The sequence below is a fragment of the Rhamphochromis longiceps genome, linkage group LG19 (genome assembly GCF_057381845.1).
Source record: "Rhamphochromis longiceps isolate RC_006_pf linkage group LG19, R_longiceps_female_GT1.1, whole genome shotgun sequence".
NCBI lineage: Eukaryota > Metazoa > Chordata > Actinopteri > Cichliformes > Cichlidae > Rhamphochromis > Rhamphochromis longiceps.
Genome location: NC_140575.1, coordinates 979,356 through 994,255, shown reverse-complemented (window position 1 = coordinate 994,255; position 14,900 = coordinate 979,356). Strand labels below are relative to the sequence as shown.

General features: G+C 43.7%; 3 protein-coding genes across 3 annotated transcripts in view; 2 read left to right on the top strand and 1 right to left on the bottom strand.

The window, feature by feature from the left end:
- Positions 1–14,900, top strand: part of LOC146645983 (uncharacterized) — a 52,118-nt gene that overhangs the window by 35,830 nt on the left and 1,388 nt on the right. The gene's annotated exons all lie outside the window — the stretch shown is intronic.
- LOC146645984 (uncharacterized) lies at positions 707–9,416 on the bottom strand. Its single transcript, XM_085391199.1, has 2 exons — positions 8,532–9,416; positions 707–2,793 (listed from the first exon to the last, which is right to left on the bottom strand). The coding sequence occupies exon 2, from the start codon at positions 2,499–2,501 to the stop codon at positions 987–989; it is 1,515 nt and encodes a 504-aa protein (XP_085247325.1). The 5' UTR covers positions 2,502–2,793; positions 8,532–9,416; the 3' UTR covers positions 707–986.
- The window catches only part of LOC146645978 (rab3 GTPase-activating protein catalytic subunit-like), a 139,315-nt gene continuing 135,064 nt past the window's right edge, over positions 10,650–14,900 (top strand). The window contains exons 1-3 of the mRNA XM_085392191.1: positions 10,650–10,711; positions 13,854–13,982; positions 14,255–14,326. Coding sequence (XP_085248317.1) covers positions 10,650–10,711; positions 13,854–13,982; positions 14,255–14,326 — 263 coding nt within the window. The remainder of the gene's footprint in view (positions 10,712–13,853; positions 13,983–14,254; positions 14,327–14,900) is intronic.

The following is a 14,900-nucleotide window of genomic DNA, read 5'->3' as shown; positions in this document are numbered from 1 at the left end:
AGGCTGCAGCAACAGGGGCTCAAGGCTAAGTTAGAAAAGTGTGCCTTTTTCCAGCAGAAGGTTAACTACTTGGGCCATGTAATCTCCTGTGAGGGTGTCTCGAGATGTAGCCAGATGGGCTACTCGCCTTCCGTTGTTTTTCTTCTCTCATTCTCTCTCTCTCTCGCTCGCTCTACCACCCTCGCTCTCTTTCCACTGCACTCGCTCCTTGTATCAGGTGATCGGGTTAATTGGGAACCCACTGATAGGTTTGTAACATAAACCTATTCGCTGGAACGTTAAGGACAATCTGCTACGCAGCAAAAGCAAGACTCAAGGCACCAAAGTTCTCTGGTTACTCATGCATGAGGGAGACCTGGCTGGAGCCAAGCGTCGTTCCACCACTTGACCTCTGTCAGACTCTCAGCCAGGTTTCCCCACAGCACTCCTTTTATTGTGGTTACATGAATATGCATAGGGTCATTAACATATAACATCTTACATAGGTATACATGTGAACAAAGAATACTGTGTGTGTGTGTGTGTGTGTGTGTGTGTGTGTGTGTGTGTGTCAAAGGTCATATAACAACATGAAAGCACGAAGGCAATCATCCTTGGTCAGGAAGAGGGTAGACTAGACCCCCCCGGTAAGGAAGTCCAGCAGTTCATCTAAACAGAAAAGCACTTAGACTAAAACAAATGTAGCTACGTTAATCCTACCATAAAACAAGATGCGACCTCTTCCCATGCCCCCAAGATGCAGGTGTGCATTCCAGTGTGGAATACACACCAAGCCTCTGTAGCCTGTTAAAGATCACACAACTTATCACTACACAATTGATTATACACCTCTAAGCATATATGATTAAATGTTTCCTAATACAAATGACAATAATAAAATCTAAACCCAACATCACCACCCTGTATTGTCATTTTTTAAGGCTATACGGCATATATATATCTTCAGCTCTACACCACTTGTCAACATTTTCAGTGCAGGCTTCATTTCATACACACATATTAGCCTTAGCATCCATGTCACTCTGCTGCAACAGTATGTAATTGGTAAAGGTGTTAGCAATCATTTTATTCACCATCGATCTTACACATGGCAAAATGCAACCTGTAAACAAGCAAAGCAATGCCAATAATGTAAGAATGGGAGTCAAAAACCGTAGGAACATATTCCACCATGGTCCAGATGTCAACCAGGCTATCCAGCCTTGTGACGCGTCTCCTCCTGATGTGTGGTCTGCCACATATTTCTGCAGAGCAGTTAAGTTCTGCAGTGCCTCATAGATGTCTCCTCCAGTCGTATATCCATCCGGAATAAACGTACAACACGTCTCTCCAATCAGCCTACACACTCCTCCTTGTGATGCTGTTATCAAGTCTAGGGTCAGCCTGTTTTGCAGTACCATCGTTCTGATGGCCTGTTGCTCCTCCGCTAAGGCTGTTCCCAGAGTCTTAGTGAGATTAATGTGTCGCAGTAAGGCATATCGGTTGATCTCCACATGATCCCGCACCTCTGCAACTCCGATGTTTGGGATCAAACTTTGGAAGAACTTAGCTCCTCCACTCCAAATGCGGAATTCTCGCGGCACTCCAGTGTCTACTGTCACTCCAAACGAGTCAGGTGAGGCTAAATTCACCTCACGCTTCTGTCGGTTGCTAGGGTGATGTTCAACTCTGTCCATGAAGAAGACATGATCGGACAATTTCACCACGGCACACAATCCTCCCCATCCCTCAGGGAGTGATAGATAGGCTTTATGTCCACACAGGAAATACCAATCAGCCAAAACTCTTGTTCCTTTACTGCTCGGCACCGTCCTTGCACATCCTGTCCACTTCTGACTCTTCGCCTTTACTGGTATCCTGTAAGCCCGGTTGGACTTGCATTCAGTCCTCCTTAATGTCAAGTTCTCAGCACACTTTGCATCGGTCAAGCATTTCATACACCTGCTCTCATCCTCTGGAGGGCAGTAGGTGTATATGTATCCACATAAGTGAAGCGGCAACTCCCCCACTGACAATGATCCATTGTTCATCACACACAACGGCAATTGGGCTGTATTCAGCTTGTTCAGCAATATTATGTCCGGCAGTGGGTCTGACACTTGAGGCCAGGCCAATAAGTCAGTTTGCTCAGAACAATTCATGTTTAGAAGTGGTGACTTACTCCAGGTGATGTTCAGAGGTGTACTGTAATTGGCCTGGGACCAGAGGACTCTGTTGCCAGGATGAGTTGCTAAGCCCAACAGACACCAACTCCTGTCCTTTGATATGCTATACGGCCACAGTCCAGATGTATATGCGGATAACGGCATATGGGCACACACATAGCAGTCCGTCCTATTGTTCAAGTGGGCGGTTGTATTCATAAACTGCCACCAAAAGTTTGTAGAATAGCCATGAGGGTATTGGGTGTGGTTTCCTTGAACATACAGGGTCTCCACAGCTGACCATGATGACATCAAAGCCATTACACCCAGCAGGGTAGACAACACTTTACCAGCCATTCTGATGAGTACCTGTGGCTCAGTTGGTTTCTTCACCGGATTGAGACGAGGGGCCCTGGAGGCTTTCCCCCCCCTTTGTACCCGGTCTTCCTGCCACTTACTCCGAGCTGGCCTGGATGTGTGTCACCTTCTTGCAGTGGCTTTGGTGTATCCAGGTGGGTCGTTCTGCAATCTTCACAGCTGTCGGTGTTGTCAGCAGGGCCTGGTATGGTCCGTCCCACCGTGGCTTTGACCAGCACTTCCTCTTTATGACCTTTATCAGCACCCAGTCCCCTGGCTTCAGACGTTCTTCCTGTACAGAAACAGAATCATCTGGCAGATTATTTGCACTCATGACTTCTTTGCTTTTCAGCATTTTAATCATCCAGTCTGCTAGTGTGTTTTCTTCTTCTGCTTTATCATTATCATTACAGAACACTGGAACTCTAAATGGCCTGCCATATATTATTTCAAAAGGCGTTAGGCCATTATCAGTTGGCGTGATTCTCATATACATTTTCACTAGCTCAATGCAGTCTACCCATGTTCTGCCTGTTTCCTCCATTGTTTTCCTGAGTCTCAGCTTTACTGTGCCATTAGTCCTTTCAACCAGCCCTGCACTCTGGGGGTGGTATGAGCAGTGCGTTTTCAGTGTTATCCCCAGATGTTGTGACATTTTCTCAATTACTTCATTCACAAAATGAGGACCATTGTCACTGTAAATAGTCTGGGGGATCCCATGCTCTGGGATCACATTTTTGCATATTACTTTAGCCACTGAAATAGCATCTGCTTTCTTAGTGGGGACAACTTCTACCCACTTTGAGAACGGGCACACAATTACCAGGCAGTACCTGTAGGTGTTACAGTTAGACAACTCAATGAAATCCATATGGATTACTTCAAATGGGTAGCTGGGTCTGGGAAACCTTCCTTGTTTTGGTCTAAGGTTCCCCTGAGCATTATGTTTACAACATATTAAACATGCTTTACAAAAATGTTTTGAATAAGCATTGAATCCCAGTGTGAAAAACTGCCGTTCAACTGCTGCTACCATTTGAGTTGTCGAGACGTGGCAGAGTCCATGACTCAAAATTGCAGCAGTCCTATATAGGTTCTTAGGCAATATAGGTTTATCACAAAGATAGTAGACATCACCTCTCAGGCTTGCTCCTTTAGTGAGCCACAGCTGTTTCTCAGCTGGAGGTGAGTGTGACTGCATGTCTGCCAGCACATCATGTGTGATGGGCATAGTTTGCTCCTGTGCCGCCAGAATATGAACCCCATGTGTTCCAAGGGCTGCTTCCTTTGCAATTTTGTCTGCAAAGGCGTTGCCCAGTACAATGGGGTCAGTGCCACGTGTGTGTGCTGCACATTTGCAAACTGCAACTTTACTAGGCAGTAAGACTGCTTTCAACAGGGCCTGCAACAATGTCGCATGCTCCACAGGTTTCCCTGTTGAAGTTGTCATGCCTCGTCTTGACCACTGAGCGGCAAAGAAATGAAGTGTAGCATATGCATACTGACTGTCTGTATATATAGTCACTGCCTGCCCTTCAGCTGCTTTACAGGCTTCCGTCAGAGCCACTATCTCAGCTGCTTGGGCAGACATGGAATGTGATAACTGCCCAGCACGGATGACCTGCACATCATCCACAACAGCAAAGCCTGTTTTAGTCTTTCCCTCTGCTGTTTTAAAACTGGAACCATCAACAAACCAAATCTTGCCCTCAGTGAGTGGTATGTCCGTTAAATCACTTCTAGGTTTACACTGTGTTTCCACATGCTCACTACACACATGTGGTGTACCCTCCTCCTCTGTGGGCAACAATGTAGAGGGATTCAAAGTAGTACACCGCTTAATAGTTATGTGTGGCTGGGAGAGCAACAGTGACATTAAAGACAAGTGTCTGGCAGGTGACAAGAATGTCATTTTAGTCTGCAGCAATAAAACATCAACCTCATGTGGGACCAGCAGGGTCAAAGGGTGAAACAAAACAATTTCACCAGAACACTTTACGGCTTCAGCGGCTGCACACACAGATCGCACACAGTGAGGTAAGGCACAAGCCACAGGATCCAGCCTCTTAGAATAATAAGCTACTGGCTTCATGCCACCTCCACATTTTTGTGCTAACATGGATGTCATAAAATGTCCTTTACAGTCAACAGTTTGAACAAAAGGCTTGTTATAATCTGGAAGCCCTAGAACCGATGCTCCTGTCAGCATCTGTTTCAGCGTGCACAAAGCTTGCTCCCCCTCAGGGGTCCAACTTAAACTTTCTGACATAGCCAAAGGCTTACTGTACATCATATCTAATAATGGCTGCGCAATTTCAGAGTAATGGGGCATCCACGATCGACAGAAATTTAGCAACCCTAGGAATTGCATCATGTGTTTCTTTGTCACTGGCCTAGGTGCTGCCAAGATAGCTGTTTTCCTCTCTGGATGTATGCTTTTCCCTGCTGCACTAAGCAGATGTCCTAAAAATTTCACTTCTGTCTTTACCCACTGTAGCTTTGAAAGTGAGGCCTTGTTACCTGTCTCAGCTAAGTGAGTCAGCAATGCCAATGATATGTCTTTGCAGTTCTTCTCTGAATTGGATGCAATTAAAATGTCATCGACATATACCAACATCTGTGAATGTGATGGAATCACAAAATCAGACAGACAATTTGTAATATTCTGTGTGAAAATTGTAGGACTATCACAAAAACCTTGCGGCAGTCTGGTGTATGTGTATTTTTTGCCTTGATACGTGAAACCAAACCAGCCTTGCGAATTCTCATGTACTGGTATGGAAAAGAAAGCATTACTTAAATCTACCACGGTGAAGTGTGTCATGTCTGGTTTAAGCTGATTTAATAAGGTGTGGGGGTCGGGGACGCATGGAGCTATACTCTCCACTGCTTGATTTACAGCTCTTAAATCTTGAATCATGCGCCACGACTGTGAATCAGCCTTTCTAACTGGGAAGATGGGTGTGTTACATGCTGCTTGTGGAGCTTCAACTAGTATCCCTGCCTTAATCATATCCTCTATTACTGGTTTAATGCCTTCTACTGCATCAGGCTTTAAGGGATATTGTTTCACTCTTGGCCTAAAAGACGTTTTGGGTTTTATAACTACTGGACTCGCTGTTGTTATTAACCCCACATCAGTCTTCCCAGTAGACCAGAGCTTCTCTGGGACCTGTTTAAGCTCCGGGTGATCTTTGACATCTACAACATATCATTCTGCTGTGTCATTCTCACTCCCCTTTAAATGTGTTTGTGGTGTAGTGTGTGTCACCCATCCCAGCTTTTTACGAAAGATGCTGTGCTGGATGTCTGTCTCCCAACCCCCTCCAGCTTGCTGCCACATTCTAACACTCTCCCCCTGTCTCACCAAAGATGCTAAGTCTGTCCACTCGGCTGTGACACTCTTTGTCAGTGAAATGTGTGGTGTTTGCCCTGTAAAGAGTTGTTGTGCAGCTTCAGAAAGGATCACACTACATCCAGCCATGGTTTCACCATCAGTATATATCGCTTTTATGGTGATTCTCTGTGGCCCTAATTTCAGCACTTTATCTGTGTAGGCCTCATCAGGCCCAGGCATGGTCTTAAATCTCAGTGTGACATGCAAATCATCTGGTGGCTGTATGTCATGGCTAGTTGTCAACATTTCCTCAGCTGCAGCTAACAGTTTACAGTTTATTTGATCAGGTCTGGAGGCCGACAGGTCAAGTGTCCAGTAATAATGCAAATCCCCACTGCCCTGATGAACCATTGTCTCAGCAGTTTCACCTTTTCCTGCAGCTATCATCCCAATGGATGTTGGAATTATTGAAATTCCAAGTTTCATCATCATATCTCTTCCCAAGAGGTTCACCGGACAAGTTGGGCACATTACAACTGAACTCTGAACTGCCTCTCCTGTGGTAGGATCTCTAATCCAGACTGGTTTAGAGATTCTATGCTGATTTAACTGACCATTTGCAGACTTCACATAAATTGTGCCATTTGAAGGGTCAACTCCTGACACATGATCTTTTAAAACAGTTTTATCTGCACCTGAATCACACAGAAATTGAACAGTTTTGCCTTGCACAGTTAACGTGCGAACTGGTTTTACTTCTTTCCCTGACAGATTTAACAATACTTCAGTCAAATCTAGAGTCTGAAACACAGGCTGTTGTAAATTCTGGCAAAGTAAGGGATCATTTGTACATGTATGTGTGTTAGCAGTGTCAACAGGTGCTAGTCATTTATTATATGATGGATTTTGTGAATACGGCTGTCTATACTCCTCAGGTTTGTTCTTGGGGCATTCTCTGGCAAAGTGGCCCCTCTCCCCGCATTGATAACACCTCTCATCTCTTCTACGGGTATCCTGGGGTCGCCATGGGCCTCTACCTCTCCTACTCCTGCCTCTGTTTTGCCCTCTTCCAGCCTGTCCCTGAAACAAAATTTCATCTACTAAAAAGGCAGCGGCCTCAGCGCTTTGTGGCTTCTTTTTTTTATTTTTAATGACTTCCTGTGCGTGGCGGGCCCAGTTCATGCATTCAACGGACCCATCAGTGTTCTGATTGACATTTTGTTTCCTGATGAGAGCAGCAATGCGTGGATGGAAGCCATTCATCAAAGCATGTTTTAACTGCTGCTGATATGGGCTGGCCTTCTCTGCACTCTCTTCAAGGCCACTATGTTCTTTGAAAACTTCCTCTATTCTTGCCCTGAACTCATGAACATCCTCTCCTTCCTTCTGAATGCATTGGGCAATTTTGTTGTAATCTACAGAAGCTTTAAAGGTATTTCTAAGACGCTCATAAACCCCGTCAACTTGGCCTCTTAAATTTGCATGGCCATAGGGTAGGACGGTATTACCATCCCTCCCTGTGTAGGTGCCTCGCACCCGAGCCCAGTTATATGTGAGACACTTCTTAAAGGTGGCTTCTGTTTCCTGACCGTTTAAACGATACGAGGAGCAGAGTTGCTTGTGTCGGGCGATAAATTCATCAACATTAGTCAACGGGTTTCCTAAATCTTTACATGCCTCTGCACATTCAGATTCAGTCCATGGCCTGTAAACACAAATAACACGGCTTCGGTCATCCTCAACACCAAAATGGGGATTCGCGACCTCCACCATGGGAAAGGTATCATGGAAAGGGGAGGCAGGCATAGCAGATGCACTCGCCTCATGGCTTTTAGATTTGGATCTAGTGTTATAAGGACTTAAATATTCTGCTGCGGCATCCCCAAACTCCAGCCGTACTCTGTCCTCCTCCTCTCTCTCTCTCTTCTCCTGCTCCTGCTTTTCTTCCTCCTCTCTGACCTCTCTCTCTCTCTCTAATGCTGCTCTACGCTGTTGGTCCTTTAACGTCAGCACCACTGAAGTAGACCGCACCGTTTCATCTTCAGGTTTCACAGCTAATGCCTGCAAAGCTGCTCTCTTTGCATTCACTGCCTCCTGTCTTTTCTGCGCCTGCTCTAACCACAATTTAGCGGACGCCAGTTGTAACTCTCGCTCCTGTTTCAATTTCCCTGTCGCACAAGCTGCTTTCACTGTCAACTGGTCTACTAACATTTGACATTGTCCTACAACCAATTTACCTTCAAAATCATATTTCTTGCGCCAATGTCCTAAATACTTTGTGCTACCGGGAGCGAATTTCATCATAAACTTCTCATCACCCTCTGGCACACTCTTGGTTGCTTGAGAACCCATAATAACAACAACAACAGCTGACGTCACACACCACGCGTTCTGCTCTGCACACACTCACACAACAACAACAACAACAATGACAATAATGACAACAACAACAACAACACAAAATAGGCCTACTCCGGACTTGCACCGGACCGCTCGGGACCCTGACCCAGCTGTGGGACGCTCACCCACTCGCGCGACAAAACCCAATGAAGGGACGCTCGGGACACACACCCAGGGCGATTTCAAAACCGGACACACACCGGACGCTTGGGACCCTTGGGCGATTTAACCAAAACTTCTTTTTCGGGACACTAACCCAGCTCTGCGGTTATAGAGTCGCTCTCTCAACTTACTTGGTGTTGCTCATTGCGTGTAGCATCAGTCCCGAATCCCGTCAATCGCCATCCATCAAGGAGAAAAACAGACGGCTAATCCACCGGCCCGATGACGAATTCTCACGCCTCGGGACTTTGTTGCAGGACCACTATAAGTCCTGGCTGACGTCAGTCTTTCGGTGTGTCTCTTTTCCCCTTGGTGAATGTCGACTCCAGGGATCCGGCTCTCGAAGGACCAATTAATGATAGGTTTGTAACATAAACCTATTCGCTGGAACGTTAAGGACAATCTGCTACGCAGCAAAAGCAAGACTCAAGGCACCAAAGTTCTCTGGTTACTCATGCATGAGGGAGACCTGGCTGGAGCCAAGCGTCGTTCCACCACTTGACCTCTGTCAGACTCTCAGCCAGGTTTCCCCACAGCACTCCTTTTATTGTGGTTACATGAATATGCATAGGGTCATTAACATATAACATCTTACATAGGTATACATGTGAACAAAGAATACTGTGTGTGTGTGTGTGTGTGTGTGTGTGTGTGTGTGTGTGTGTGTGTGTGTCAAAGGTCATATAACAACATGAAAGCACGAAGGCAATCATCCTTGGTCAGGAAGAGGGTAGACTAGACCCCCCCGGTAAGGAAGTCCAGCAGTTCATCTAAACAGAAAAGCACTTAGACTAAAACAAATGTAGCTACGTTAATCCTACCATAAAACAATAAAACAAGATGCGACCTCTTCCCATGCCCCCAAGATGCAGGTGTGCATTCCAGTGTGGAATACACACCAAGCCTCTGTAGCCTGTTAAAGATCACACAACTTATCACTACACAATTGATTATACACCTCTAAGCATATATGATTAAATGTTTCCTAATACAAATGACAATAATAAAATCTAAACCCAACACCCACCTGCACATTGATTGCAGGGTGGCGCTAGCCTGTATAAAGCTAAGCCGATGTCTTGTTGGATTGTTTGAGACCCTACAAAATATAAGTAAGGAAACCCAACACTTGAGCATGTGTTGTCTGCCATGATATGGATATGACATAATATCGTTATTGTTTGTACAACCATCTGAGAAAATAATGGATTACATGGTTTAGTAAAAACAAGTGCTTCCTCAATGAAAATATGTTTTCAGTTCTTTTCAGTTTTTGATTTTGGAAATGTGTATTTCAGCAGGGAAGAATCAGAATTGAAATAAAGTGGTGCAAAGCACATGAATTATATTTTGTGTGTGTGTGTGTGTGTGTCTATCCATCCATCCAATTTTTTTGGAACCCTCCAGTCTCTTACAGTATGTTACTGTTAACTGAAATTACGGTAAATTACGACCTGTTAAAAGAGTAAATGACCGCCTGTTGGGACACGGTATCCTCTAGCAGAGATGAATATTTTTGGTACTGATGATGCGTGATAACGGTAAGTTACTGGTTAATATATTGCAGTTTATTACCTTGCAGCGGGCTTACAGTGACATACCGTGAATAAGCGGTAGTATACCAATTTCTTAATCACAGTATGATGTTACTTTGTTGACGTAATTTACGACATAACGACATAACGGTATCTCACTGACATAACTGTCGCCAGTGAGATACCGTAAAAAAGGCTACGGTGCGTTACCATAATTTGTCCAAGAGTATTATACCACACCAGCAAAAAACGGTATCATCCTGCAGAAAGGTAAGCTAGCGTAACACGGCGTCACGGTATGACGCTGGCAGCAGTGACGCCAGTATGTTACCGTAAAGTGGCGATGAAAAGTCTAACGGTGCAGATACACGGAGTAATCAGAAAAGTTTAGCATGAATCTGGACATTAGATTTAAGATTTAAGCTTATCAGATATCACTTGTTAGAAGCTCCTTACCGTTTGAAGAAATCTCTTCTCAATCTGCTGTCCTCTTCTGCTTGCATCTTTTTTTTTTTCATCTAACACTGACGTTATTCCATGTTAATTATTTTTTCTCCGTGAAAAACACAGCAACTCATCTTATCCCGGGGTGCCAGGAAGTCGAGCTGCGGATCTCAGCAGAAAACTTTTCAAACTGATTCCAGGTTGATCCAGGTATACATTTGAAACAGGTTCTCCTCTGTGACGTGACAGTCGGAACGCATCTGCGTGACCATGGTTACAGGGGGACGCTTTGGAGCTCTGCTGCTCAGCAGCAAAATATTTCAGATCAATATGTAAATACTCCAACTCTAAAACCAAGTAAAATAAATATGCTGCATATGTGTATAGTGCGTTCATGTGTGTGTGTGCGCTGCGTGGTAACGTAGGCGCGTGCATGTGTGCCCCGGTCACAGCTCCTTTCAGCATGGCCGGAGGTAAGTCACTGCCACGTTGCTCTCAGCTAATTAAAGTTTGTTCAGATCCCAAGCTGCAATGTGAATACAGCCAAACCGCCGCGTTTTTGTTTGTCATTAAGAGACTCATTCGGGATAAGTTTTGTGGAGGGCGGAGTTCACTAATATACACTTATAATGAGTTTTAGCCGAGAACGCAGCTAAAATGCTAGCATGCTAAGTTAGCCTGATTGCTAGCGGCTACTCGCGGCAGTCTTTTTTTAACAGCATGCACTCTTTTTTCCTTCGTCAGGAGAGGTGTACTGGCAGTCGCGTGACACACACAGATCAGACACATATTTCTGTGTTGCAGATATGGAGATGTTCTTATGTTTTGGAGATGCAGTCTTTCAGTCATTGTTTTTATAAGTACAGTGTTGTACTGCCTGTTAGATGGCGGTTATTAATATAATTGTACTGAAGTATAATGTTTGAACTATAAGTACCAGAATATTGGGTCCTGGTTATTGAATTGTATTTATCTGACTGTTTATTTGTTTTTGAATTATTTTGTTTATTGTTCTTATAAGTTGTTTTTGATGTTTTTTCAGTGACATATTATTTATTTTGTGCTTTTTGTTTTTGAGAGCTTAAGTTAATGTTTTAAAACAATTTGTTGTATTTGATTCATTATATTATTGTAGTGTTAATGAAGCTGCAGACACAGCTGCTTTCAGCATGGCCGGAGGAGAGGTGTACTGGCAGTCGCGTGACACACACAGATCAGACACATGTTTCTGTGTTGCAGATGTGCAGTAAAGAGCCAAAGACCCAGTACTGTCTCCTGCCTCTTACTTTCACGCCAGAACACAACGCAAGAACAACAGGCGTAACACATGAACGGGTTACACATACTGAGGTGAGTTGTTGAGGATATGTCGAGCTGTCGATAAGCACGGCTGTTTTTGTGCTCTTATATACTGTTAGCCTGTTTTGCTGGCGTTAGTGAAGCTGTTTTCAACTGGATGTAACATTGTTGAACTCTGATGATTAATGAATAAACTCTCGATGTGACGACGTGAGCATGTAATTGTAACCCTGTGTTCATTTAAGATAAGATAGAACTTTATTAATCCCTCGGGTGGGTTCCTCTGGGAAATTCGATTTCCAAAAAAGCACAGCACCGACAGAAGTTACAGAGTTATACACACACACATATATATAAATACAGAGGCAATATAAATAAAATATACGAAGGGGATAAATAGAATAAATAGGAATAAAAATAAAAATACAAGTGAATTGCACATTTCAAGTATTGAGTCTATTTAGTCGTTTGATACCGTTTAATATCCAGTACATCTATTGGGTGTTTTATAACATGCCCTGGAATCATTTTAAGTTTTACAATGCCGGTGATTTACGACTCTTTCGCGACAGTCAACTGTGGCGTAAACTCTGGCGGGTCTCAGAGCTAGCTTATGTGAGCCAGCAGTGACATCTATACATGCAGTAGCCTTAAAATACTGATTATTTATTCTCCTGCTAGGTAAGAATTTGTGTTTTATACGTTTATTGTCACATTGTGCGCCATGTTATTGTTTCGGTGAAATGAATTTCTACAATGGCGGACTTAGACAAAATAGTGTTACTGTTAATTTGACTCTCTGCAGTGTTTAAATGCTTACATATACACACACAGTTACTGTCCCTCCACACGTAGGACTCAGTTCTGCTTCTATGCCCCATCTTTGTTTACTCTTTCCCACCCAACAAGTGCATAAATAAGATGTTAAAAACGTCATCATCATATCAAACATGATCGATTTGGGGGGAGTTTGTTTGGCACATGCTGACTGCATCTAATTATAATCAGAAGAGGAGGCGAGAGCAGAGAACGAGAGTGCAGCAGTTTGGTGAAAGGAACAGGTGAAGAAGAGGTGAGCATCCAAGAGACGAGCAAGAGGACGGTTTCAAAGCAGACATTATGGCACAATAAAAGCTGTAAGAGCAGAGATTCATTCATATCTTTACTATTTTTCTTTAGCTTTTACTCCCGCTGCTTACAATAAATCCGAGATAAAGAACAAACAAGAACAACTCACATGGCATTGATTGTTTAGTTCAGTGTCACTCTGTGATTGTTTGACATTTCATATAAATGTGACTCTAAAATATAGCCAATAATAAAAAGCTGCTGTTACTGAGTGAAACTTGAAGGATTATGATAAACTTCAGTTCTTACTGAATCTGTAACATTGCTTTTTTTAAAATTGTTAAATGACTTTTGTGTCACTGTGCACAGTGAAAAGCTCACCTGATGTAGTGGTGAGGCCATGTTCACCACTAGATGGAGACAACCTGGCACAGGTATTTTCTATACACTAAATTTCACACTGAAAAGCCTTGGTGGGAATTTTTGTTTCATAGAAAGTAAAGGAAAACATGTCTTGAGGTCTTTTTCCAGTGTTTTCAAAATTGTGTTTTTCACATACACATCAAAACTTCACACAGACAAACACACACACAAAACAACAAAATATGTCAAATTACATATTTTGTTGACTATTTTGTTGACTATGCACCCCTACCCATAATAAATGGGTAGGGGTGCATAGTCAGTAAAAGTCACCAAGGCTCTGCAGAGCTCCAAACCTGCTCTGCCACAGACAGAAGCATCAAAAATGTGCGCTGGGAGCTTCATGGCATGGATTTCTACAGCCAAGCAAATCTATATGTGTGTGGCCAAGAACCTTAGTCCATGTAGGGCATCTTAGCACAGTTTACTTGTGTCAGCTAGTGGGAGGGCAGAGAGGGCAGCCTTTACATTGTTTTATTGTAGAGTGACAGGAACTGCCTATGAGCTTCTAATCAAGCAGAAGTGTTGACGGAAAATCTATCAAAGGAAATACATTGATGAAAATCAAAGAAGAGAAATATTTATGTGATGTTCCATTTTCCTGAGAGCTGATTGGCTGTGATGACTCCTTCAAGTACTACATGCTACTTTGTCCTGCTAGTTAAGCCTGCTGTCTGTTCTCAGGCCTCCTCCTGTTTCACTGCCATATATCCACCACCAGAGGGCTCCACTGACCTGCCTGCTGACATCAGAGCACACCCCTGTGTCATGTGACCTGGCAGGAGTAGCAAAGCTGGACTCAGACCTGGCCAGGCAAGTTCAAAGGCAGCTGTGGTAGAGAGAGTATATGGGCTCAAATTGTGGTCATAAATATTTTGTACTTGTAAATCAGGATTTGTGTGTGTATGGGATCAGAACGATGCCACCTTGAAATGAAACCGAAAAAAATATTGAAACTGAAAAAAATATTGAAACTGAAATAAATGTACAGCGCGGCTGCAGTCACGGACAAACTTGCATGTGTCTGTTCGGGAATGGCAGATGCTGAGAGGTCCAGCGTTTACATTACCGGCTATTTCAAAGTGACAGCCTGAGGTGTTCTTCAGTAAATTGGACTACCAGACAGGAGGACCTGAGGCCCCACCGTATTATTTTCGGTAAGTTAAATGTGTGTGTAAGCTAATCCGTAACTTAGGTCCTTAGGTGAGCACTCGGCTGTCGGGGAAACTTGTTTTGTAAAGTTCGTTTAGCTAACCCGTGCAGGTGAATGAATTTACCCTGACTAAAGAAATCAAGAGAAACGCACCGGGCTGCTCAGTGACTAACCACGGTTACTGTACTTTCTTTATGAGTATTATACTGTAAGAGCAACAGGCTGGACTCTGCTTCTGCTCCTGTGCAGAGCTGATTATTAATAAGAAGCTCGGTATACAGACAAGGATAACACAGTACCCGGGCTAGAAAGACAACTCCAGTTTGAGGCGCATGTCCTCCTGACATTTGGTGTTTGTGTTAACGATCCAATGGAAAAGCTTTGATGGGAGTGAGCTGTTCACTTGCACTATAGCACACAAAACGCTGCGCTGAGCACTGAGTGTTGCATCCGTGTACACACTGCATTGCTTCATATTTCACTCATAAAGTAGGAAATGGGTGGAGCAGTTTATTAAAAGGGTAAACGTACATGGGTTTGATTGTAAGGCCCAAACAGAGCTGGCACAGGTCTAACAA